The sequence below is a fragment of the Vidua macroura genome, chromosome 1 (genome assembly GCF_024509145.1).
Source record: "Vidua macroura isolate BioBank_ID:100142 chromosome 1, ASM2450914v1, whole genome shotgun sequence".
Lineage (NCBI taxonomy): Eukaryota > Metazoa > Chordata > Aves > Passeriformes > Viduidae > Vidua > Vidua macroura.
In genome coordinates this window covers 23,786,401-23,812,406 of record NC_071571.1, presented here as the reverse complement: position 1 = coordinate 23,812,406, position 26,006 = coordinate 23,786,401, and the positions used below count along the sequence as shown (strand labels likewise).

Below are 26,006 nucleotides of genomic sequence, written 5' to 3'. Positions count from 1 at the left end.
CAGCATTACAAGAGGGTTTATTACAACCATAAATCCTTGTAAGCATTGTGTTTCCCATGGAAAACAATCTGTCAAAACTAATAGTAGGCACAGTACAAAAACATCACAATTTTACCACCCATCTGCTAGAACATTTACCTGCCTAGCACTGTGCTGATCTCTGTTAGAAGCACAGAGGGAGGAAGCTGGTATGGGCTTCAGAAACACAAAACAGGAGGTGCAAAAAAAATAACCATAAATGCAATACAATGTGAATAGCAGAGCAACTAAGCCAATGGAAATCAATTATCTTAACAAAACAAACCAAAACGGCCCAAAACAAATCCCCAAAAAACAAACAACAACAACGGGGAAAAAAAAAAAAAACACAACAAAAGGAAAAAAACCCTCCACCCATCTTGCAAACACAAATTGCAAGTACATTTGTCCTGCCAAACAGTTCAAAGCCTTTTAGAACCATATGTTGAGTCTGAAAATTCATTACAATTTGCCAACAAATGATAAATGATGATGGATTTGGAATCCCTCGACTCCATTACTTGTGGAGGAATTTAGGGGCCAAGATAGGAGAAAGTTATTTTTACATGCAGCTATTAAGACAATTCTGTTGACAGCTGATCTATGTTATGTGAAGACATTGCCAACAAGCATTTTTTTTTCAACTACAAGATCACTCAAAAAAACATTGTTTTCATTAATGCAAGTAGTTTGGCAGAAGAATACTAGACATTAAAAAGTGTCTTTCAAACGTCTTGAACTCAAGTTGCTATTTAACTTTTATGGCCCCTTTTTCCGACATTTGCTATTCTTATGTAAACTAGAGAAATACATACAGAAAAATTTAATCACCTTATACTGTCTCGGCTCAAACTACCCTCCTTCTGCAATCTCCTTTACTACCCACTTTCTACCACTACTTCTAGGTATTTCACACTGTCTTTTCTCCCTTTCAATAGTGCTGGAAAAAAGAATAGAGAATCTATCTACTCAAAACATAATACGATTAATGTCTCACTGACAATAATGCTCCCAGTACTTCCTTCCCTTATTGCTGAGCTATCAGCCTTTTCTTACTCCTACATTCAAATCCATTTTATTGTCACTAATTTTTCTGGGAATTACATATTAGGTAGTATTTTAAGCAAAGAGATCTCCTCTGTATTTTCATTCTCTGTGTACAGTGATACTTGAAAATGAAAAATGCTTCTACCTACCATGTCATTTCGGCCAAAAAATGTATAGACTGCATACAGATAGTAATCAAAGAGCTGGGACATGAAGTGGATCACATCAAATGCGATAGGTTTCAGAATATTCATCATCTGCATGTATTTCCCTTAAAAATTAAACACAGAAGATCAGTTTCCTCAGCACAAGTGCTACAAAGACAGTTTAGACAAACTCAAAGCCAACTTTAACAAGTGTATTATGTAGCCTTCATCACTTATTAACAACAACTTAATAATAGTTTACAGATTGGAAAGGTTTAAAAACAAAGCTAAAATGATTGCTTAAGACACCACAATTGTTTCAAGACTTCTCAAAATATAGGTGTTAACCCATATCAAAATGTCTTCAACCATTCTCAGCCTTCTGGTAACAAATGCAACACACAACTGTCTGGATCCTCTACAAGTTTCAGCTTCATTTGGGTAAAAAATAATAATCTGCTAAAGCAGTGTCTGGCAAATGCTATATAGAGCCACTGAAGATTTTATGCTTTAGTGTGCTTATATATGCACATATGGTATTTTTCAAGCAATAGAAAAACACAGTATAAAAATTATATGTCCAAGATTGGATTTTACCCAACAACTGTAGGGGTTACGTGCTTCACATCATTGATACAGCATTTTCTACTCTCCTTCCTTTCTATCCTGTGGTAAGAATCTGAAGTAGCTTTAAGTTTGATATGTTTCCAGGGAGAGAGACTATGAGTAAAGGAGGATGTCAGTTCCCTAGCACATCCAGGGAGAAGAACAATTCCTTCTCTTCCTTACTATTCTCTGTTGTAACATATTGGACTTTGGAATTTTTTTTTAATAATAAAAAAATCCCAGCCTCAGGATCTTCACCTATATGTTATCTGAATCAAAATGATCATAGGATTTGGAGTCCAAAATGGATTTTTCCCTACAGACCTAGTTCACAGGGCCTATAGTTTTCACTTATTTTTGTTTTCAGCAGAGGACATGGCTCTTCATTGGGTCATAAAAGAAGCACACTTAATGAAAACCCTGATATTGCAGAGACCTCACATTTCCTGCTGGCTATCTCAAAAATGACATCCTGCTTGCCCTTTTATTGTTCTAAAACCATAACATATAACAAATGTTATTTTGTTACTAACAAACTGCTTGATTATTACAGTAAGAGACAGACAGCAATTTTTAAACCAAAATACAAATGCAGTCTACCCTTGCATGTAGGATACAGCAGGTCATTTCACAAATTGTCATATTCCAGACATGTTTAGATGTGACAGGTTGGAAAAATTACAGGAAGGTGCTAAAACAATTTCTTTTTCCTGTAGTCAACAACATTCATGTTCAATTTAAAACTATGCCCAGAGAAGTAATCTACTAATAGACAGAGAAAATATTGGTTTGATCAGAGAAACTGGGTAGCAAAGAAACAAAAGCTAGCTTTTAATAATGGGGGAGTTATTTGAATTTTTCAAGCAAGTAATTGTGTAGGTCAGCAAAGATAACGAAGTTGAAACATGCATGATACAGCTACATACCTGATAAAATGGTAGAGCACTAGAGTAAGAACCAAACAATAGCCTGACATTGCTACCTTCCAGGTTTCTATCTAATTTAGACTCCTTATTGAATACTACACGACTACACCCCTGTTTGCTAAGACACACAAGCATATGTTTTGTTATTTTTAGAGATTTGACACAGGTTGTAATAATAGGTATTTGTCACTTTAGCCCTTTTGTTAACTCTATACTACTTAATTATTAATGTTTTGACCCATAGCATTATGAACAAACTGAAAAGTAAACTTAAAAAATTCTATTTGTCTTCTAAAAGGGAAAATTGAATGCACAGTCCAATGTGGAAACTTCTGAATGTTTGTGAAAGGATGGTATTGGTACCCTAATTAAAGCAAATGTCACCTTCATCCATACTATCTGAATATTCTGTATTGGACAGGCTGACTTTTTCCACTTATGCTGTGATAGATATATTTTTAAACCTGTATGTTTAAACACACTATGAGTGATGAGTCACATTCTGGACAGTTAAGACTCCCAAGTATCTGTGCAGCTGGCATGAATATTGAAGGTAATCTCTTGGGCAGTGTCTTATACTTTTCCAAAGGGCTATGCACTACACACTGCCCAAGTACTGTACCTATAAAAATCTTCCACTGCCAAGAACATTTCTCTATTACTACATCACTCAGCAACTTGACACAAGTGTTCCAAGAACATTTCCTCCTCGTTGCTCTAACAGGACACCAATTTTTAATGTCTACACATTGTTACCTATACTTGTGCTGAAGTTACTGTTTTGGGTTAAAAAGGGATATATAAGAACATTTCCAAACAGCACACAGTCCAAAGCCATATCAAAATAAAAATTTCCAGAAATACTTGAAAACAACACTTAAAGTTTCAGCAGCTGAAAGTAGCTTGAATTTCCAGAGGCTCTAGATAGCTTAAACTGCTGAACATTTGCCAGGTTTCTTTTGAAGTATTGCTTGCAGAACTCCTTCTGTCCTTAAGGATAGGAAGAGAGAGCATTCTTTATCAGACTAATCTATACAAAACTGATGCACCTCACAAATTAGCACGCACAAATCTTTGCCAATAAATCTTTACCAGGCCAACCTGGTAAATGAGCTTTAAACTAGGAAAGATGGGGTAAGGGGAAAGTTACAGTGACCATGCATGCAGAAAAATAAGGTTTAAGTGGGATACCTCCAGCAGGTACAAGTAGCCAAAGACATATGACAGGACTATGGGACATCCCCTTGCACTCCCACTGAGATATTGACACACTCAAATACCTCTATGAAGTGCCTGTACACCAATGCACACAATAGGAACAAACAGGAGGAATTAGAGATGCGTACGCAGCCACAGGGCTTTGATCTCATTGCAGTTATGGAGGTATGCTGGGATAGCTTGTGTGACTGGATTACTGTCATGAAGGGCTACATGCTACATGTTTAGGAAAGACAGATCAGGAAAGCACAATGGTGGAGTTGTGCTGTATGTGAGGCAACACCTGGAATGTATCAAGCTCTGTCTTGGGGTGGATGGTGAGTCAGTCCAGAGCTCAAGTGTTAGGATAACAGGGCAGACTAGTAAGGGTGACACTGTCAGGGGTCAGTGTCAGTGCTACAGGCCACCTGATGAGGAGAAGGAAGTGGATGAAGTCTTTTAACAGACAAGTAGAAGCAGCCTCATGGTCACAGGCCCTGCTTCTCACCAGGGGACTTCAGTCATCCTGACATCTGCTAGAAGAACAAAACAGCAAAGCACAAATAGTAAAGTATTAACAACTTCTGACAGAGATGGTGGAAGACAGCAACAAGGAATGGTGTGTTGCTCAACCTTTACTAATGAACAAGGAAGGCCTTGCTAGAGGTGTGAAGGTTGGGGACAGCCTTGGCTACAGTGACCATGAGATTGTGGAGTTCAGAATCCTGCATGAAGGAAGCAGGGCAGGAAGCCAGATTGCAACCCTGGGCTTCTCGAGAGCTAACTTTGGCTTCTTTGGGGATCTTTTTGGAACAATCCCATGGGGACGGGCTCTGCAGGGAAAAAGGGTCCAAGAGAGATAGTCAGTACTCAAGCACCACTTCCTCCAGGCTCAAGAATGGTGCATCCTGACGAGCAAGAAATTGGGCAAAGGGGGCAAGAGACCAGCATGGATGAGCAAGGAACATCTGTCAAAACTCTCTCAAGGACATATACAGGAGGTAGAAGCAGGGACAGGCCACTTGGAACAAATATAGAGATGTTGTTGGAGTGAGTAGACATTAAGACAAGAAAAGCTAAGGCCCACCTGGAATTAAATCTGGTCAAGAATGTCAAGGACAACAAGGGATTCTTCAAATACATCAATAACAAAAGGCCTGCTACTAAATGGAGAAGGAACCCTGGTGAGGGGACACAGAAAAGGCTGATAATACCAAATGCCTTCTGTGTATCAGTCTTCATTGACAAGACCTTGGGAAGCCCTGATCCAGGTGGCTGGGAAAAAGGAATGGTGGAAAAAAGACACACATTAAGAGCTAAAACGCTGCTTTGAAGGAAAAAGTGCAAAGTCTGTTTAAAGGCTGTGTGGTTTAAGGTTTTTAAAGTCACATGAGGTTCTATGTTATGTTACCAATCACTCACTTCAGCTAACAACTTCTGCTGTGAGGTTTGTCACCACTATTATTTTTTTCTTGCAAGAAAATGGGGTTTAAAGCAAGCAAAATCTAAGCATTTGTCCTCAAAACCCATTCTTAACACAAGCAAAAATAAGGCCGAAAAAAGCATTAAACCCCATAAATAGCCACTAAACTATTTCTTAGATCAGAATGATATTAATTAAGAGATCAATGTATCAATATATATAATGACATAATCATTAATTATTCTTGTTGATATATAGTGCTTAGTCAAACTATTCCATATAAATTTAAAACAGGTTTATTCTTCCTTTACATTTTAAGTCAACATGCAATGGCTTGACAGGAAAAATTAACCTCATAAATTAGTGTGATGGCTACTTTATACTAGAAAGAGAATTACCTTCATTAATGTAAGAGAAATCTGACAAATTGAACTGTTTACTTGAAATTCAAACACAATTGTAACCGCTCCCACTTCAATTATACATTAGCAATTCATTTATGTAGTTTATAAATATTAAACTACTTTTTTTTATTCATTTAGCCTCCATACAAAGCATAGAGCACATAGAAATAGTTCAAAATGGTTAACACTGTCATACTCATTCCATATGACACAATGGGCACTACTACTTTCCTAAAAGTAGTGGCCACTACTACTTTCCTAAAAAGTAGGGCAATTATTTCTGTTACTGGATTGGGCAACTTAAATCTGCATCTTCATCACTATGACTGAAAAACAGCAAAGAAAAACATACTAAGGAGGGAAAATAGTAATCCAAATAACTACTGATCCACTGTTATAATTTTTAGGATGCAGAATTTCAGATTGTTGTGAAGCAACTATGGAAATGACAGGAACAGAAATATGGAGGCAAAATTAAGATAAATCATGGATCTAACAGAAGTGAACTGTACAGGTACATGTTTTTCTACACAAAGGACACAGTACATTTCATCTATCTGGGATTTGGTGAAAGTATTAATATAACAACATTGCACTGTAAATAAAGGAAGCTAGAGTGTGTTGGAAAAGGAAGTAACTAAAAAAGCTACTGGTGGAGTTCCCAACAATTGGCCATCTCTTTAACATTTTTACAAATTACTCTGGCACAAAAATAAGAGTGATAATAGAAAAAAATAACGAGGCACCATCAAAACAGAAAGGACTGACATAATGTACAGGAGTACTTGATCATTTTAATAAGAATTGGATGAAATTCAGTAGCAAAAATTGTAAATCCATGCATTTAGGGGACAATTATTTTAAAAAATGCATCTTTCTACTATAAGCTAGCAGCTTATCTCTTGGAAAAAACTAGGAAAGTGAAGGATCTACTGGCTGTAGAAGGCCATTACACACCACCAGTACAACAAAGGTGTAAGAAATCAAAAGAGGTGCAAAATGAAAGGAACTTATGACCATGATGAAATTATGTAAGAAATGGACAATGCAGGAAGATCTCATCCAAAGTATTACATGTGATTTTGGTAAGATTACAACAAGGCAGAAAATTTAAGTTTTTGGTGGATAAGTACAGAGGACACTAGAAATCTTGGCACATTGTTCAGCAAATTAAAGACTGAAAAGAAATAGGATCACTTCCTGTAAAAACAGCAGAACAGTATGCATCAAAAAACAAAACAATCTGTTAAACCTCAAAATTTCTTTTGTCATAAGATCAAGTCAGCAGAAAATAGGAGGATAATTGTTTTTTTATTATTCTTTACAATGACAAGGCTTCTGAAATAGAATTCTTATCAGAATGAGTGCTGGGAATAGAAGTATTTTTGAGCTGGAGCTCAAAACAAGCATATTTACAGGCAGTACTAAATGACACCTTCCTCCCGCAGGAGGTCCCTTTCCAATTCCATGTTTTAAATAACACTACTATCACTCATTACCAAAACAATATAAAACACTCCAAACAGCAGAAAATTTGAAAATTAATAATAATTCCAGAAGGAGGATAAAGTATAAATATGATCTTTTAAAATAATGTTTAATTTTGGGGTTATCAACATTATCCTCAAATAGAACGCCTTATGTAAAATTGGAAAACCAGAACTACTGCTTCACCTTCTACTACAGTGTTTTATGGGAGGGACAGAGGCTGGAGTTTACATGAAAGTGACATGAATGGTTTCTACATTCAATCCTCAATTTTCTTACAGCAAAACCTTATAGCAGAAAGCAGCAAACAAATCTCTCCAACCTAAGTCACAGATCAATTACAGAAAAGTCAGAACAGAATGAACTCTCATTTCAGGTTTATATGGTAAATGCTCAAGGAAATAAAAAGGCTTTAGCAAACCTGCAAAGAAGATTTAGAAAATTAATTCCTGACTTTCATGCTTTCATGCCCTCAAAGACAGCAAAAGTTGCTATAACCAGGTATTGGAGTAACCTTTTTTAAAAAGAGTTACTCTGAATTGCAACAATCATTTTCAAGCTTTGAAGGCAAACCTCATTAATGCAACACATACATAATTCTTCTCTCTCCTGCCTACTCAGATATATTTAGGCAGTTACTTCCCCTTTCTCTATAAATAAAACAGAAGTCAGTAGCAGAAAATTGCTACAGTACAATTATCTAGATCATCACACAGAAGGCATGATGATGAAAAATCAATCCCATCACATCTCGAATTGGAGGGCAGTGTTTTCATAGAAAAGCTGGGCAAGAAAAGACCTCAAGAAGTGGCCTAGTAGAACCTCTGGCTTAGAGAAGGTCTAGAGACACAAGGCTGCTCATCAGCCTGTCCAGTCACATCTTGATGACCCACAGGGACAGAGATTCCCTAAACTCCCTAGGGATTACTAGGATGCATGAGAGAGATCTTCTAGTTGATGACTATGTAGTGAAAACAGTTATTCTGAGTGCAAGAATTTGAATAACGAAATGGAAAAAAAAAAAAACTAGTCTTAAAGTTCTTACTTTTGCAACTATTCTACTTTAAAATAAATGATTTCATAAAACACATCAGCAACACAGAGCATTAATCTTTTTGCTTGCTATCTCCACTCTTCTAACACATTCAATATTTCAAACAGATAAACTACATAACCAACATATGCATGAAGATTAATTTTCCAGGTAAAAATAACTCCCAAGATATAAGCAAATTTGTCTATTTAATTAAAGAATTTGTTTAGTGCTTTATTTCTATTTTATTAACATTTTCAAATAGTAAAAATAGAGCCCAACTAGGTATATTTTTCAGGGCCTTAAATATCATTTAACATATTTGCTATAATCCTTTTGCACAAAAATCAAAAACACTTCTAAAAAACAATTATTCTACCTACCAACAAGCCTTATTACATTCAGTGTAGTGTTGGTTAGAATAGGTGCATTCACTTTATTGAGGTTATAATCTGATCTCTTTCTGCTCCTCAGAGTTTCTCGAGAAACGCTTGAAAAAAACAAAATACAGCAAACGTGAAAACATTCAAAGACATACAAATAAAATTTAGTGGAAAATACATTACTCCTCCCCCCTTCTTTCACATGACAGCATGCCTTCCAGCGCTGAATTTTATTTATGCCAAAGCACAACAGGGTTAGGAATCTAACATTTAAGAAAGAAGCCTGACCTAATTTACATAGAATTGTGCTAGAGAAGGAATTTTTTACTTTTATTCTAATGCTGGAGTTCTGCAGGCCTCTGTCTTGCCCCAACAGTAATTTTAATCACTCTGAATCAAATTCATAATTCATGAAGAGAATAAAAACAACACAAGTCACAACAAAACAGAGGCAGATTTGTCAGCAACAGCTGAAAGTTACTACCTAGAAATAGCAGTAATTTTGAGGAAGGTGAAACTAAGAGTCATTAACTTTTTCATAAATTTTAGTTCTGAAAGAGGCAGGAAGTTGGACTCAATGATATTTATCCAACTAGATACATTTTAATTTTCTGTAAGAGAAACCCTCTGCCAGCTGCCATACCTCAAAATTATATTCTTCCAAAAATTTCAATTTCACAGCACAAACCTATGGACAGCAACTCTTGTTTGTTCCAGTTAAATAATTTTTAATTATATGTCCACCACTTCTTTGAAAGGAGGCAGTTTACATGGTATACCTTATATTTCTATAAGGTATAAGGATATAAGGAATCATGCTAACAATATTTTATCCTAAAGAGTCATCTTGTAACAACTCTGCTACTCTGCTTTGATCCAAGTGATGGCATTCCAGCTGTCCTGCAAACCCTAGAATGTTAGCCTACTTCACAAAGTCTAAATGTACATCTAGAGTTATACAGTGTCCTAGACAGAAACTTTTTAGAGGATACAAAGTTGGCTTTTTTTTACATGAATATATATATATATATAAAAAATATATATATAAAATACTTTTTTTATATACATCAAAATAGAATATATGTATTCATTTATTTATATCTATGTGTGTATTAAAGAAAAAGAGAACTTAAAATTCAAAAGTACTGTATCCAAGTTATGGAAGAGCCTTACTTCTTTCTCCTTAGCCTGTACAAGTTTACTGTTCTGCAGAAGCAGAAACTCAAAACTCAAAGCATTTGTCTGCAAACAACTGATTTTGACCCAACAGAAATTACACATATACACAAGAGCTGCTATAGAAGGACCTTCAGTTAACATCTAGTCCTTACGAACCAGTTTTCCACTACCTGCTTCAGAGAGCCTTTATCTGCTTTCAAAGTGTTCCTTTCTTCAGGTTTTCTCTGCAATAACGATGAGCAGTTTTAATGTTCCTCCTCATTCTGGAGATCTAAGTGCTGAGCTTAACTGTGCAGGCAGCATAATATTCATTTGATTATTATTCCACTGCTGCAGATTATAGAAACTGAACTAATTAGAATACTGAGATGAAAAGCATGTGAATTAGACCAAGGACACACACAGCCTACTTACCTTTTTATTGGGGCATCTCCTGTCTGCTCATCCACATAATCTCTTTTCAACTCTTCAGGAACATCACTGTCACTATCATACTCTTGATATGCACTTTTTTCTTGTTCATCTGATTCATACTGTTTAAAAAAAATAAATTTACCACCATTATTTTTCTTATAATATTAACACTCATTTAATGTTGCACTTTGGTCACTTTTTGGCTTTTACCTTGATTGGGATACAAATAACTTTGCTGGTTGAAAGGTTGCTGACAATGTTCTTTAAAAATGCAGCAGGCAAATTACATTATGTTGATTGAGTAAATATTTGCATCATTCTGTTTCAGCTACCAATAATTTGTGTTGCTTTCTGGTTAATTTATGAAGCACCTACGTATTTGAGCTTTTATTATTTGCTTATAATCAGAAAAAAACAGTAATCCTCAAAATTCATCCCTACAGAGGTAGTAAAAAAAAGCACAGAGAATTACCACCACTTATTATACATTAATATATAATAAATAATGTGCTGATTCAATTAAAATTTAGTGACAGTAAAAAGATAAATTGACCACAATTGTTAACTACAATTCATATTGATGTAAGAATCTGTCAGTTGGCATTAATTAAATGTTTTAACATCATAGAATAAGAGGGATTGTGAGAATTTTTTTTTAACATGGAAAAATACTTTTAAGTCTCCTCCATCTAATGCTATTAATGATCTGAAACAGCTATTTATAAGATAAATGCATTTGTATTTTAAAGTATGCATTAACTCACACAACTCACAACTATTAAACAGTGACCTTAATCTGAAGAGACCTTAGAAAACTATTTTAAATTTGCACAGCCTGCAGTAAAATTTTAAAGTAAAAATTAATTCAGGTATCCTGCAGCAATAATCAGTTACAAGTGTTTAGGCAATCCACTCAAACCAACCCACAGGCAGTGGCAAGGTTCATCAAAGTTGAAAAGTGTTACAATACAGGAATATTTATACAGTTTATTAACTGTATCATAACAAAGATATTTTAAGAAGCTACAGAAAAGGGACATAAAGCATCTCACTGAAACTCAAGATACAGAGCTAAGGTAATTGGGTCCAGGGGCCCCATTTTGCAACAACTAAGCACTTAAAAAGACTTTAAAATTCTCAAAAGAAATCCTGACAGTTCCTCCCACACTACAGATAAACTGTCAAGTAAATTACTTGTTTATGTCCTTGTCATGCTACTTCTTTCTATGTTTGGCAACATGCCTGTATTCTCTGGAAACAAAATTTTGCAACCTCTACCTGAAGTAATTCCAATTTTCAGCGCTAAAATGTGCCTCTACCTTAACTGGTCAGTCGAGACACTGACACAGAAAACCTCTGTAGAATTTTATCCTCCATTGTCTAAGCAGGTTATTTATCTTTCTATGTAAAGATTAATAAAATAGGTGTGCCTTCTACTTTTTAAACAGGAGTTCTTTCTGTGTTAGCACTTCAGAACAGACACTTGTGACACTGAAACATTAAAGGTTAATGGCTCAAGCAATCAGTAATTTGCAAGAGCAGCAGGTGTTCTGCTGAGGCCAGGTTTGCACATGCCAACTGTGTGCTGGCAAAACCTTTGATCTCCCTAAGACAGAGGAGGTGCACACCCACCACCAGAGGATGACCATGAAAAAACAGCCTTTGTTTAGCAACAAGCCATTTTTTGATCCAGATAGGGAAAAAGGTGAGTAATAAACAGTTCCTGTGAGACAGGATAATGCTTTTTATCATGCCAATGTCCTTCCCATGAAGAGGTATCACATAAGCCTTAAGGTATTCACCCCTTCTGATAATGCATAATTGGCTCAACTAAGTCAGGTCAAACAGCAGTCAAGTTATTTAGAAGGGGCCACAAACCATCAAAGACCCCCAAAATGCCCCCAGACTCATGTCAGCAGCCTTCTACCAGAGGACTGCACACGATCCATATTGCAGCAGCCAAAAACACTCCTTGAGTGGAGGTACCTGTCTGCTGCCCCCTGAACATGAATGTCTGTTAACCCACTGAACTTTCATGTTTGGTGGTTTCCCTCAGCCCCAACAGATCAAGATTGTGGCAATCACTTTGACCAATGGGCATTGAAATTGTAAAGACCAAGTCCCAGTTGAATCCATGAGTTGTGTTATCTTTTCACTATCTACTCTTAACCTTTCCTCCTTTTTTTTTTACTTTGTATATTTCATTAAGTTATATCTTAACACTTTTATATTGTTATATTACTATAGATAACAACATGCTAGATAAAACAGCTACATACCTCATTTGTTCATTGTTCTAAAATAAACCTGCCATTTATATGTATGTATAAACACCAATCATTCAGTGTTGTTTCACTCTAATCCATCCCAAAGGATCTATTAACAAGAACTTCACTTACCCTGCCTCTGGGACAGTAATGCAGAGGGGAGACTAAAAATGTCAAAAGGGAAAGTAGGATGGTCATCTGTGGAGTACAGTCACCTCAGTCATAAAATACCTTGGTTCCAATACCAGCCCTGGGAGATGTCCTGTACACCTACTGACAAGTTAATTAACCTGTGCCTCCATTCACAGAGACAAATTTCTGTCTGTTCTACAGTTATGTTTCGTAACTCATGCAGGTTTCAAAGAGTGCCAGTAAGATCTGCTGGAGCACTACTTCTCTCATGAGCCTGCAGTCTCAGTGCCAAAGGTCCCTTTGAACACTAACAATTCAGTGCTTCTGTCTAACTGACAGAAGGCAGCAGTGTGACACTTCATGCTGGCAAAAGCCAACAAAACAGTGCCTCCAACATGTTTATCAGCATTTGCTACCTAGTTTTTCATCAAATGATTTAATGCTTGCAAAAGCTTAGCACCCAGTAAGACAATGTCTTGTAAAGTTTTCTTCAAGCTAGGAGAAATAGATTCTGAAGGGTAAAATGTTAGAAATGGGAAGACCAAAGAAGGTCTGTCCTAACTTGTATGCAGAGTTTTCACATCTCATACAAATATGCCGAGAGAAATAAAAACACCTCAACCTATCCAGAGCCAAGAAATGAAGACAATTCTAGCCTTCTACAAGTATAAGTATGCTGATTACAAGTCACTAAACAAAAGATATGGGAACAATGTAGGCTCTCATTCAGTAGCAGTAACCCACAAGGTATCAGAGGAGTTTGAAATCACTAAGCAGCAATTATTCTTTTTTGTTCTTGAGATGTTATCCAGCCTCAGTAGCACAAGTTAAGCCCAATAAAACAGATAAACAATAACAAAAGCTTAAACAAAAACATGTAGCATTTAAGAGAACAGTACAAAGTTTTACATTGAAACACATTTGATCACTGATAGATTTTGACAGACGTCTGAAAAAAAACCCACACAGTTACTGTTCAGTTTTATAGAAGAACCCACAATAAAGAGAGTTATACTTTCAATTACAACTAAAAATGATGTAACAGACATCAGAAAATCCATGTCAAATCACATAGGTGTGAACAGATAAAAAAAAGGAGCAACCCACAACAATTCTTTCCTATGAAGCTGGAAAGCAAGTCCTAAAATGATAAATTACCTCCACAAAGAAAGCTAATTTAAACCCCTGGAAAAATACTAATTTAGGTGGAACATGTCTTGCTAACCTTCAGGAATGCTTGACTTTAGTGGAAAAAAGTACTGATTCAGCACAAAACAAACTGAACTTTAAACAGGATGCCTGGGTTTCTGGCACTTTTAAAAGCAAAGCAGCACAGTAGGCAGGCAACAGATTCTTGTACCATCATTGCCTCACAAAATAAATCATCATTTACTGAAAGCACTAGTTGTCTTTTTTTTTTTGTTTGTTTTCCTTTTTTCCTGAAACACTCCATACCCCATTGGAAGCTAACACATCTTCTGTCTCATCATCTTTGCTGTCGGCCTGAATCTCGAAGGGGTTTCCTGCGGCGCAGTACTGCTCAAACAGCGTCACCGTTGATGAAACTGCTGAGGCAGGCTGCTTGCTCGGTGACACGGATGGGGAACGCGACTGCTCCATGAACTTAAATTCCTATCAACAGAAACGAGTCACGTTTTCATCAGGCATTTTCCACATTATTATGACTCCAGTTCCACAAAAACTAAGGATAACAACAAACTTGTGGACAATTAACTTTTAGCCAAATTTTGCTGCTTATTTAAACATGCTTTTCACGCTGGCTCAAGTTAACCTTGAAAGTGACAACCTTACGCTGCTTGTCTTTGTACTTTTAGAAGTTTTCTGCTACAACATGCAATACATCTGCATTCTGAAATTATTTACTGTCTAAAACTAGGTCAAAACTAATTGTGTTTTTTATTTCACAGAAATAAGGAGATAAAAAAATACCTAAATTCTATCCAAAAATGCTGTTTTCTATACACAAGTTACTAAATAATTTACTAAAGCTGAAAATTTCTTGTTGATAGTTTATTTTTAAGAAGTTGTCAAGATTTTTTTTCTTCTGAAACCCACTGCACAGTTTCTGATCACTGGGTGAGTGCACAAACATTTGCAAGTGTATGGACCAAGTAGGACCCAAAAGGCATTATTTTTTTACTTTTTTTTTCCTAAAAAAGACAACTTATCTCAGATGACATACCATTTTTATCTATTAAACTCTAGCTATTGATATTCATAACGGAAAAATGTGCATTTTCTTTTAATTAAGGGTTTAAAGATTAAAACATATGCAGTTAAAAGCACTACAATGTTAGATTTCTGTTTGCTTGAACAAGTCCATAACTTTCTGCCATTTTCTGCTGCTCCAGTCCCTTGAGCAGTATGTACGGATTTATAATACCATTTCTTTACTAAAAATATTATTGATTTGCTGCTGTTTGCTGCTGAGGGTCCTCCCTTCCTTCCCCCTCCATACTTTTAGTGACCTAGTAGCCTATTGCTTACTTCTACAGTTAACTCCACAGGGGTTGCAAAATGATCTTGCTTAACATTGTTGTGCTAAAACATTCCTGCACTTCAGTTATAGCTTTAATCACAGGCACCATGTTTTATTTGGCAAAACAAGTTAATTTCATCCACCACATGCTAAAAATAAAAAAATCACTTCAGATGATTAGAAGGTGAGTACAGTAATTACTTGCTTTCAGTTGGACTTCACCACAGAAGAATATTTTTTTTCCTGTCCAAATGAGGCAGTATGACCTATGTTTCCAGAAACAGATGCCAAGTTGGTACAAGCTAGTGAGTGCTCATGCAACTACTTTCAGGCACTCATGTTTTAGCATCTTACCGTCAGATAAATAATTTAGGAATTAAAAACAAACATATTAACAGTACATTGAAACAGGAAAAATAAAGGCTAACATTATGCTTACAACTCCAGCATCTTCCATAAAAACCTCTGCCTGTCTGAAACAGAAACACTACTGTTTCAAAACCATTTGACTCCTAAGTTACTAATAATTCATGAAGTAAAACTGAGGAGCTTTTAGAAGCCATTAAAAACATTTATACAGTAGTTAATGGTTCTTACTACTTCTTAGAACATCATGACTCTTAGTTATTAAAGTATTAATACATTTGTATATTTTATACATAGAACGTACATGAAGCTGCAAAATACTAAAGCTTGATTTAACAGGACAAAGTTCCCAGGTCTCATTCTCCAAAAACATTCTTAGTTCTTCAAGACGGGTTCTGAAACACAAATGAATACTCTTAATTGGAAGAAAGAGTAAATCACAACATTGGCCATTAGGTCACTTCTGCAGAGAAAAACTCCTTCTAAAACTGTATAAAAAGTTACACTTTAAAACAAGTATTTAAGCAATTCTTCTAACCAACAAACCACCAAAAGCTGTGGCTACCAAAACAGTGTATTTTTTATGACACCTCTGGAGAAAGATATTCTTTGAGACTATCTCCAAAATTTGTAAACTAATTTTTTTAGTCAAAACCATTACAAATTATAGAGGGACACCTACAATTATGCAGAAATACTAGATCTTTTTCCTCTGTAAACTGTAGAAAGCAATATAATATATATAAACACTCCACTAACAGCACAACAGCTTCTGAGAGCCCACATGAGACAGATGCTTCTTTCAAATATACTGAAGCCAAGAGAGAGCAAAGGGAAGAGGAAAGAAATAATACCCTACAGACATCTCAACCTTTCAAATAAAAAAACATAAATGGCTATTAGTCTCTAATTTTCTTCACAGCTTAATTTTACTTTGGTATCAGTAATACAGTAATAAGGAAAAGTAATCAAGCCATTACATCTCTGCATTTCTTCTGTTGTTTTTAATCACCAGAGAAGCCTCCACCCTGTCATAAGCAGAAACATCTTTGATAAAGAAAAAAATTTGCCACATAAATATATAGGAAAAACAGCAATGAATACTTTTTGGGATCACATTGCTCTATCTTTTCCTCTTAATATAGGGCATATTGTTTTGTTTAACAAGTAACAGTTGGTAAATTATGCACTGTTTTCTAATTAGGCAATAAAATATTCTAGGAATACCACAACTTCAATAATGAACTGCAACCACCACTACAATTAAAATTTGCTTGCCACAATGAGATAAGCAATGTGTTGAATTGTGACTACAGTTTGCTGTGTTTATTTAAATTCCCAAGTTAAATACAAATAGACTTTAAGTGCTATTTTCAGGGCTTTGAGCACCCATAGCTTGCAGATCTTCTCACAGTAAAGCCAACAGAAAGAACAGAGAGAGATGCAGTGAAAACCAGCATTAGAGATTAAAAGTCTTTGTGAGGGAGACTGAGGTGAAAGACTCATAGAAAAGCAACCATTTAAAAACCACACAACAGGTTTTGTAGCATTTTAAATATGAAAACAAGGCTCTGACAGAGAACTTGAACAAATGCTCTTAATTTTCACCAGCATATACATGTAGAAACGGGAATGCATGAAGATCTGATGCATTCATTCTCTGAAAAGCTTAAGTGATCAGACACACCTTTTTACAAGTTTATCAGTACAAAAAGTAAATTGCAGTTCAAAAATCATCTTATTGATGCTCTTTGCCAAAAGCCCATTCTGATTTATCAGAACAATCAATTTGCACCCAAAAAATGGGCTTCCTGTATACTCTAGTACTATGTTCTCTTCTATGTTTTTTGAATCACACAGCCAATTCCTTTCAATATTTTCTCTATGTTGGCAGTTCTCCATAACACCACACTGCCCAGGAGGCCGTGTATGTCAAATTACACAAAGAACTGATTACTCCTGGACTCTAAGCATTTCAGCTGTATGTAGCTTTCATGCACTAATGAATCCTTAAAAGCACTCCTGCTTTTTTTTTTTTTCCCTCCAATTAAATATCCAAGAGAAGTGAAAGCCATATTAGCTTGATTTGAAAAGGCAAGATGTTTAAAGCTTTATATAAACAACCTAGGAGATATAGCTCTGAGACAGGGTTTTTTATGTTCCTCCTTCTGAGAATGAAAACAGCAGCCAATTAATCTTCACAATACCCATGCAGCATAAAACACGTAGAAAATATTGAAATGCTTCATAAAATTTAATTCATGTCCATAAATATTTCATTTTATTTTCACAAGAATTCCATTATCTTAAAAACACAAGCTATTTCAAAAAATTACTATTTCTATACATATTCCATCAATGTTCCCTAACCTTTATTTTACTCAAAGACAATTCAGAAAATTAGCCTATGATTATTTAAGCTGTTAATCATACACAGAACTGTAACAGTCAAAATTATATTTACTTAACCCAAGAAGGCATTCTGTGGTAAGTCATTGTAGTAAAAGATGGTTAGGTAGACCAAAATCGGTTCACAAAATTCTGTTTAGGATTCAGATAAATTTCAAGAAATAAAAATAGGTGACATCTCCTGACAAGACATAATGTGGATATGATTAAGGCTCAAGTTTTTCAGACAACTGGAACTGAGGTCTTCATCAAATCATGAGAAAGAACTCCTAGCAACAAATTACCAAAGCTGGAAGAAATTCCAAACCTCATTCTCATCTTCTGAATTCAGCACTGTTTCATGTTCTCCTGCCCTAATTTTCGTACTTCATGGACTTTCGGCAGAAAGTCTCAGACTTTTCAAATGGCTCTGAATGTATTAGTTGTAAGACAGCTCCCAGACAAGAGGACAACAGATCATGACTAGGAAAGTAAGCATTTCCTAGAGCATGGAAGGCTATATTTCTTCTCATATCTTCCTAGTTTTTACACCCAGAAAGAACATAATGCTAAACAACTAGAATTAAAAAGTTGTCAATCACCCAAACCAAAACACTTCTAAAATCAAGGCAATTAAAACAAACAGAAAGATAAGTCTTGATGCTGTTATAGCCATATATCATATCTGGGTCCAGAGAATGCCTGTCCATGACAACACATGACTGGCCTCAGATATGACATAAGAGCTGACTGAAACGTAGTTACATCCTGCCAACGAACAGGCCATGAAGACATGACTGAAAAGGATGAATTTAGTTCTAAATATCTTACTTGATTCAAGACAGAAATGCATATTGAAAAAACACTTCAAAGTCATACCTGACAAGCCTTCTTAAGCAATAGCATAGAAAAAGAAGACACAATTTTGCTACAAAGTATGGACTTCAAAGGCATTCCTCCTCAGGATGCCAGGAAACAAGAGACAACCTAAAAAACTACTGAAATTCTACATTAAAATGCTCTTCATCTTTATCGGACTATCCTAATGTTGTTCATCTTTATCTGACTATCCTGCTGCAGACCTTCAGCTGGAAGTGAAGGCTTCTCTATCCTCTCCCCTTCTTCAAGCCTCAGAGCTTTGTTCTCATCAGGAAACATAGTCTACAGGCAACCTCAACACAGGAACATTATGCAGTGGAATTCCTTTGGAAAGCGGTCACCCAACAACAATAAATGTCGTTAGAATCATCTACTGCACAAATAACAGTCTCACCTGTGGTATGTTTTGAAATAGTTAACGCTTTGTTTTCTGATAGATTCTTGCAAAACTTCAGACTTACTGCCACAAAATTCTTCTCCAACCTGCATCAGCCTAAAGTAATAAAACAAAGTGTAGACATATTTATTGATTTCTTAATACTGCTGTTCCAACTGTGAGTGTAGATGTATCTTCATAAACATAGAGTACCAATGTTACATTGCAATGTAACAGTTGCATTCCACAAAAGTCCATGTCTCATTTTCCTTCAAATCCTATCATTGTGTGCCATACACATAAGAGACAAAGAGCTATAAGCACAATAAATGTATTTTTGAGAGCCCACTACACAGGGCAAGCTGTCAGTTCAGTCTCGATCTGTTATTTTATTACCAAAACAGAAGGATAATATTATACAGGTTGGCAGTACCACAGTATTTTTCTGCTTGACTCAGACCCCCTTTTAAAAGCTCTTAGAAAAAAAATTGCTAGACCTGCACATATCATAGAAGATAGACAATACTGAAATCGTATCACACTTAAGCAGCAAAGCAGTTCATGCTACCTCTCCTAAATACATCCTCATAAACTCTCACATAGAGAAGAATTGCTCTTCAACCTATCAGCACATTTGAGTGAAATTGGCATCAAAATGCAAACATCAGCCTTAACCAACAGTGCTATCTGACCAGAGCTCATTTGTGGACATGTACTTAAAGGTCTTACGACCACACCAGCATACCTGCTGATAACATCAAGTACAAATATGAAGTCATCGTATTTGAAGTTAGACAGATCTGTTCCCAGAAGATAAGTTTTCACTTTCAATTGAACATCCTACAAAACACAAAGAAGTTTTTGTATGGATAATACACTGAAGACAAAAAGTGAAGGTTTGGATGCCTGGTTCATTAACACTTGTTGGTTGATTGCACTTACAAATTCTTCTTTTGAGATTTAGGATAGAATTCGACTTTCTGTAACATATGTAATTTCTCAAAAACAATTTTATAATTAGTTTCCTTAGCACTCTATAACACAGAGTCAATCCTAGATGCTTTATTGTCAATGCAAAAACAGAACTCAGCTTTTTTATCATCATTTTGGGTGACACTGCACACCAAACAGATCCAGCAATCACACCAGGAATACCATGAAACCAGCCAGGTTCACAAGGCTCCAGGTTCTCCACAGCTATGGCTATACCAGAAATATAAAGCATAATACAGAGAAAAGCACATGAGAAGAAAATAGATTGTGTGACAGCACACAGGTTGAAAGAAATAAAGACTAAAAGTCCTGTTACTATGTTTTGGTATCTTGACTGAGTTTGGAAGCATTGCAACCACTGAGTCATAGAAATTATATTTCTGTGGTCACTTTAAAAAAATCACTTAAAAAATCTGCAGATGTTTCTTTAAGAACATTAGTATAAATATAACCATAATTAATATTGGAGAGGTGGAAGGGGGAGGAATAAATACCAAGGAGGAAACAAAATTCAAAACCCATACCTGCCATATTCGTGAAAGCCCATGCTCCAATTTCTTTTTTACATAGTTGCGGTCAAAACTGTTCTCTTCACTTCCAATCACATTGTTGCCATCTGAAACTTCAGGTTAAAGGCATTGTAAATATTTCCAAAAGCTTTGAAAGTTATCCTACACAGAATTACATTTCCTTAGCTATTGCCATATTATTGATTATGCAAACTCCAGAAGGGCTACTTTTCTCTAAACTTTTGAACAGAAATTAATAACGCACATATAAGCATATATGCATCATATACAAATGCAGACCAGGAGAGTTTCATCTCCTGCATACCAAATACCTATCCCAGTAGTGTTCCTTAGGTAGTAATGTACTGCAAGGATCACAGTGAGAGCTAATCCTGACTGACCCTTGCACTTCTTCATTACTAGGCTTCACAGCTTTTTCCAGACAAACTCCTGGCTTAGCTTCACCTTCCTTAGAGAAAAGAGCAATTTTGCATGTCTGATTTTGTTGTCTAGTGAAGAAGAGTCCAGAAACATAAACAACGTACGTATGTCCTCCATTTGTCAGCACCATGAAATTTTTATCAACAAAGTAAGTGCTCTTTCCTTGTCACACCTTGCCCTGAATCCAGACCTTGCAGTCTAGATGATTATCATGTAAATATTGTGAACACCTTACTAAAAAGGCCAGTAAGGAATGGGACGTTGGATACAAGATTTTGATCAGCCTTTTCAGATGTATGCAGAACAGACCCTGCAGCATTGTCTGGACTACCACATATTTAAGAGAACGAAAGTAAAAACATCCACTAATAGCAATTGTTATGACTTGTATCAAACACTAACAATTCAATTAAACCAAAATAACAATAGAGCACAGCAGTCTGACCATGTTTTGATTGTATCTTCTTCAGATCATCCAGTGCTCACTGTCAAGTGAGCAGTTTCCTTCTGTAACAATCACCAATTATAAATAGCACTTAGCAGTGCCTCATTCTCCCAGCACTAGGCCAGACTCTTTGTAAGTAGAAGTGTCATATACATCATCTTTCTCCTCATCAACCATCTGGTTTCTGATTTGAATCTTTCCAGAGTATGTTTTTCAGAACGAGAACTATTGCCTATTACTAAAATGTTTATATAAGCTTAACAGGAACAACAAAAATATTTTATCTTCTACATCTGTACCTCCACTTAAATTCAAAAAACAAATGTGGGGAATATGAATACTGAGAAGGATGCTGACCTTGCTTGATTTCTTTCAGAGGGAGCCATAAGGCGTGGCTGGACACGTTATTAAATTATGAACTTATATCTAACACTGAGAAAGCTTTATCTGTAAACTAGGCATTACAGCAGTGAACATACAAACACTACCAAGAACTACTGGCAAGCTAGTTGAGTTAGTGTGCCCACAAGGCTGGAACTCAAGAACACAGAACCAGCACAATAACCAGCCAGAATGTAAAAGTTCCAGTACTGTGAAATGAATAACTCTTCATCAAAATTAAAAAACATAATAAAATACCATCTGGAATTTGGGTTTATATTAAGGATATTCATTTTTCAAGGCTGCAAATCTGTGTTCAACTTTTTCCTGTGTTAAGACATTGAGACTGCTTTTGCAGGTTAACTGAGAATCTACCCTAATAACTCAACATGAGATGATAAAAGGCTGTTTTATGTGCAAACAAGACCTAAACTTAATTCCATACTACATCTACTGTTGCAATGCAAAAAAATGTCCCTTATGAAAGAAAAATCATAAAACAAATATTACCTACTGCCTACATAAATCTTAATTTATTAACTGTACCTAAATATGCTCATCTTTTGAAAGTAATAATTCTGACAAATTCATTTTCCTGATCTTCCATGGAAGATTAAATGAAACACAAACAGAAAGAACCTAAGAATCTAAATTCTATAACCAGAAAACCTCTAAGTGGATTTAACCTTTCCCGGACTATCAAGGAAACAAATCAGCAATCTTAGGCACAGCACACTATGTGTTTCTGCAAACTCCTCTCTTTTAAACTTCCGCAGACTGAAGCCAATGCTAAACAAGTCAGGGTCCTTGACTTGTTCTCTAGATTGAGACCATAGTCCCTGTACCCCATGCCATTCATGAAGGAATTGTTGGACAGACACTGCAATATAGATGTTATTGTTCACTAAAAAAAAATCAATGGAACATTCTCTCTCTTGTCAGTCTCCCAGTGGTCTTGGTTTATGGCCAGTCATGCTAAGAGGTCTTGTTTCCAGTCTTTTCATGAACTGCACTGCAGTTAGTTTCACACATGCAAACACATTAATTTAGGATAACTTACTTGAAAATCAAGGACTGCACAAGTGTTTACACATTTTGCATTGAGGAATTTGGAACAGGCAGAGAACACATATATTCATAACTACACATAAAAATAAGGATCAAAACCACCCAGGAGTTATTATTCTAGATGCCTGATTTAAATACAGTAATTCTTCAGGTTTTTCAGTATTTCTCAAAATTCAAAAAGGCAGCTTTCAATCATAACAAAAGGTTTTTGTTTAATCCTTGTATGATAGAGGAAAGCAAAAAAAAAAGGACTCAATCAAATCTCTGTCTTCTAGCTTCACTCTTTGAATACTAAGCAGGTCTTGCACAGAATTTACATTGTACTATAAAGGAAACATTTTGAAAATTAAAATGGTTGAAACTGAATTTACACCCTACACCGTTTTCTTCTTTTCTTTGAATCTTTTACAGCTACTAGAGCTTTTACCAACATTTACCCCTAGGATTACACATGTGAAATCAGGAGTTTAAATGCTATAGTGATCATTTTACAACTCATTTTCAGGTCTTCTGTTAAATCATTGTCTCATGAATACATGTAAATTACATCAACACCATAGTAAATTTTATGCTATGTGAAAATCTAGCTGAACCAGGCAAGACCTCACACAAACCAGTGTGACTTTGAAGATCACTTTGCTCTGAGCGGGGAAGACAAAAATTATCTGCATAGGTCCCTTTAAAACTCATTTTCTATTTGATTCTTTACTAAAAACATAAACAATGCTCTGACCACAACCAGCAGTGTAATGGAAAATCTTCTAGTAAGTAGTTTATTTTGAGAGATGAAACATCATATTACAGAATTTGCTGTTTACCATACAAACAACAAAACCATAGACTAAGTAGCATCTCATTAAATATGACATAGAATTAACTTCATGTTATGTTGATAATTTTAGTTTACTTTATCTTCAGTTTGATTAAACAAGCTCTACATATACTTAATTCTCTCTTTCCAAGGACGACTTTCAAATCCAGCTTCTCAACATCTACAGTTGTACTTGTGCCCTAAGTTCAAGAGTCCCTTGACACATTTAAGGTACTTTCTAAGAGTGCTGAGATTAACTGGGACAATACTGGGACAGCCATGAGTTCCCAAAATTGTAAAAGCCAGACATAGTGGTACATCTACTGCTCCAGTCTGTGCAGCTTATTTGAAGAACAACTTCAGCATAATCTCCTGAACTGTCTCCCTGGTTCCCTCTGCCATACATGCCCATTCTACAGGAATTTTACTCTTTGACTTTACCACATATCATAGTCAGTAAGTATGAAATGAGAATTCCCTGTACAGTTTCAATAAATACTGTAGAAGAAGCAAAGAGTTTTAGAAAAAAAAAACAACCAGTAAATATTTACAATCCCTCTGAAATTAAACTGTACTTCTAAAATTCCCTTCTGTGTACTTTATTATTGCTGAGGTATTTTAAAAAGTGATTCAGTAGATCACTACATTTCAGTTGTACATTATAGCTAAGCCGTATGTACAGAAAATAAAAAACTGAGTGACAGAAGGTTAGTAGTAAACATACCAAAACACTCTGGCATGCATTTAAAAGCAGTGCATCTAAAATCATGCATCTGACTGTATAGATGACTTTAGTAGGCTTAACGGCTTCTGTAGAAGGCTTTAGAGTGCAGATGGTTTTCTCTCCTCAGGATGTCACAGGTAACGACGCTATGGGGAACTAGTTTTATAAGTGCATATGTGGCTGAATTAGGAGTCTACTGCAATCATTTTTCCATTAACTAAGTTCTTTATGATACCTACTTGATTTTACATCTGCAAAAACCACAGCAAAATGGACACAAGAGAAGAAAATTTAACTATCTTATTTAAACTGTAAATGTAAATATTATTGGAAATGGGCAGTTCAATCAAAACTCTATAATTTTTCTTCATACCACACTGCAAAATCAAATATTTAGACTCTGAGTTTTACATCTGATACAGCTATAAAAACTTACAACTCAAGCAATGGCTTCAACTCCAAAAACAGCTACAGCAATCCAAAATAATTTTTTTTTTACTAAAAAAATAATTTTTGCTATTTTTTTAAGATTCCACACAATAGGGGAAGGACATTTTCCCTAAGCACTGTTTAAAATAAAATCATTTATATCTGCAATACTGGCGCATACAAATATGCATTTAAAATTTAATCTGTCACCAAAGAGCAAAAAAATCCAGTGAGTGCTTTAGTCCTTACTGTACACTATCAGTAAAAATGCTGAAGGCACTGAGTCAAGACCACGAAGATATCAACACATAAATTAATAACCTGAGCACAAGAAAAGTTATTTCCAAATATCAGAAGTTTTGTTTCCAGAAGTTTCTTACCAGAAGACACAACTGCTGCCTCATCTTGGTCATGGTTCTCATGCCACTGCATCGTTCGGTAGTAACTGAGCATGACTTCCCAGAGGGCTTTGCAGAGATCAGCAAGGCATGGAATGTAGCTGTCTGAGGTGATGTGCTATAGAGCAACAAACAGCATTGAGAAACTTTAAAATTGCGTTCATTTTTTGCTGCAACAACACAAACTGTAAGAAACTCTTAAAATTCATACAGCTGAGCTGACATAGATCAGTTTCATGTTCAAATGCATTTTAAAAAGTGACAGATTCCTGATTTTGGTCAACTAATCAAATGCTGTCCAAAAGTACAAAGTGTTTTTGTTAGCATCTGTTTTTTAATTTTCACAATTGGCCTGTATGTTAACCACCTCCTACATTTATTTTACAGTGACACAGATGCAGAAGTAAGGCTATCTCACTCTCAGAGGGATGCAGCCACCCCTGTGTGTCAGTTCAAGGATGCAGACTTCTGCACTGCAGTACTACAGAGAAGCCTTCCTAGCAATTAATCCATTGGGTTGAATGAGCCTTAAAGTAGTAGTTAAAAAAAAAAAAAAAAAACCACAAACTTGCTGGTTCAGCAATTTTCTCTATTAACTTATGTTATTCTTACTGTATGTTATTCTTACTGTATTT

The 26,006-nt window shown here is 35.7% G+C and overlaps 1 protein-coding gene across 1 annotated transcript in view; it reads right to left on the bottom strand.

The window, feature by feature from the left end:
• Positions 1–26,006, bottom strand: part of VPS50 (VPS50 subunit of EARP/GARPII complex) — an 80,581-nt gene that overhangs the window by 24,606 nt on the left and 29,969 nt on the right. Inside the window, exons 13-21 of the mRNA XM_053980677.1 lie at positions 25,354–25,489; positions 20,690–20,787; positions 19,918–20,012; positions 19,191–19,289; positions 15,834–15,924; positions 14,119–14,295; positions 10,265–10,383; positions 8,672–8,778; positions 1,215–1,336 (exon numbers count right to left, since the gene is read on the bottom strand). Coding sequence (XP_053836652.1) covers positions 1,215–1,336; positions 8,672–8,778; positions 10,265–10,383; positions 14,119–14,295; positions 15,834–15,924; positions 19,191–19,289; positions 19,918–20,012; positions 20,690–20,787; positions 25,354–25,489 — 1,044 coding nt within the window. The remainder of the gene's footprint in view (positions 1–1,214; positions 1,337–8,671; positions 8,779–10,264; positions 10,384–14,118; positions 14,296–15,833; positions 15,925–19,190; positions 19,290–19,917; positions 20,013–20,689; positions 20,788–25,353; positions 25,490–26,006) is intronic.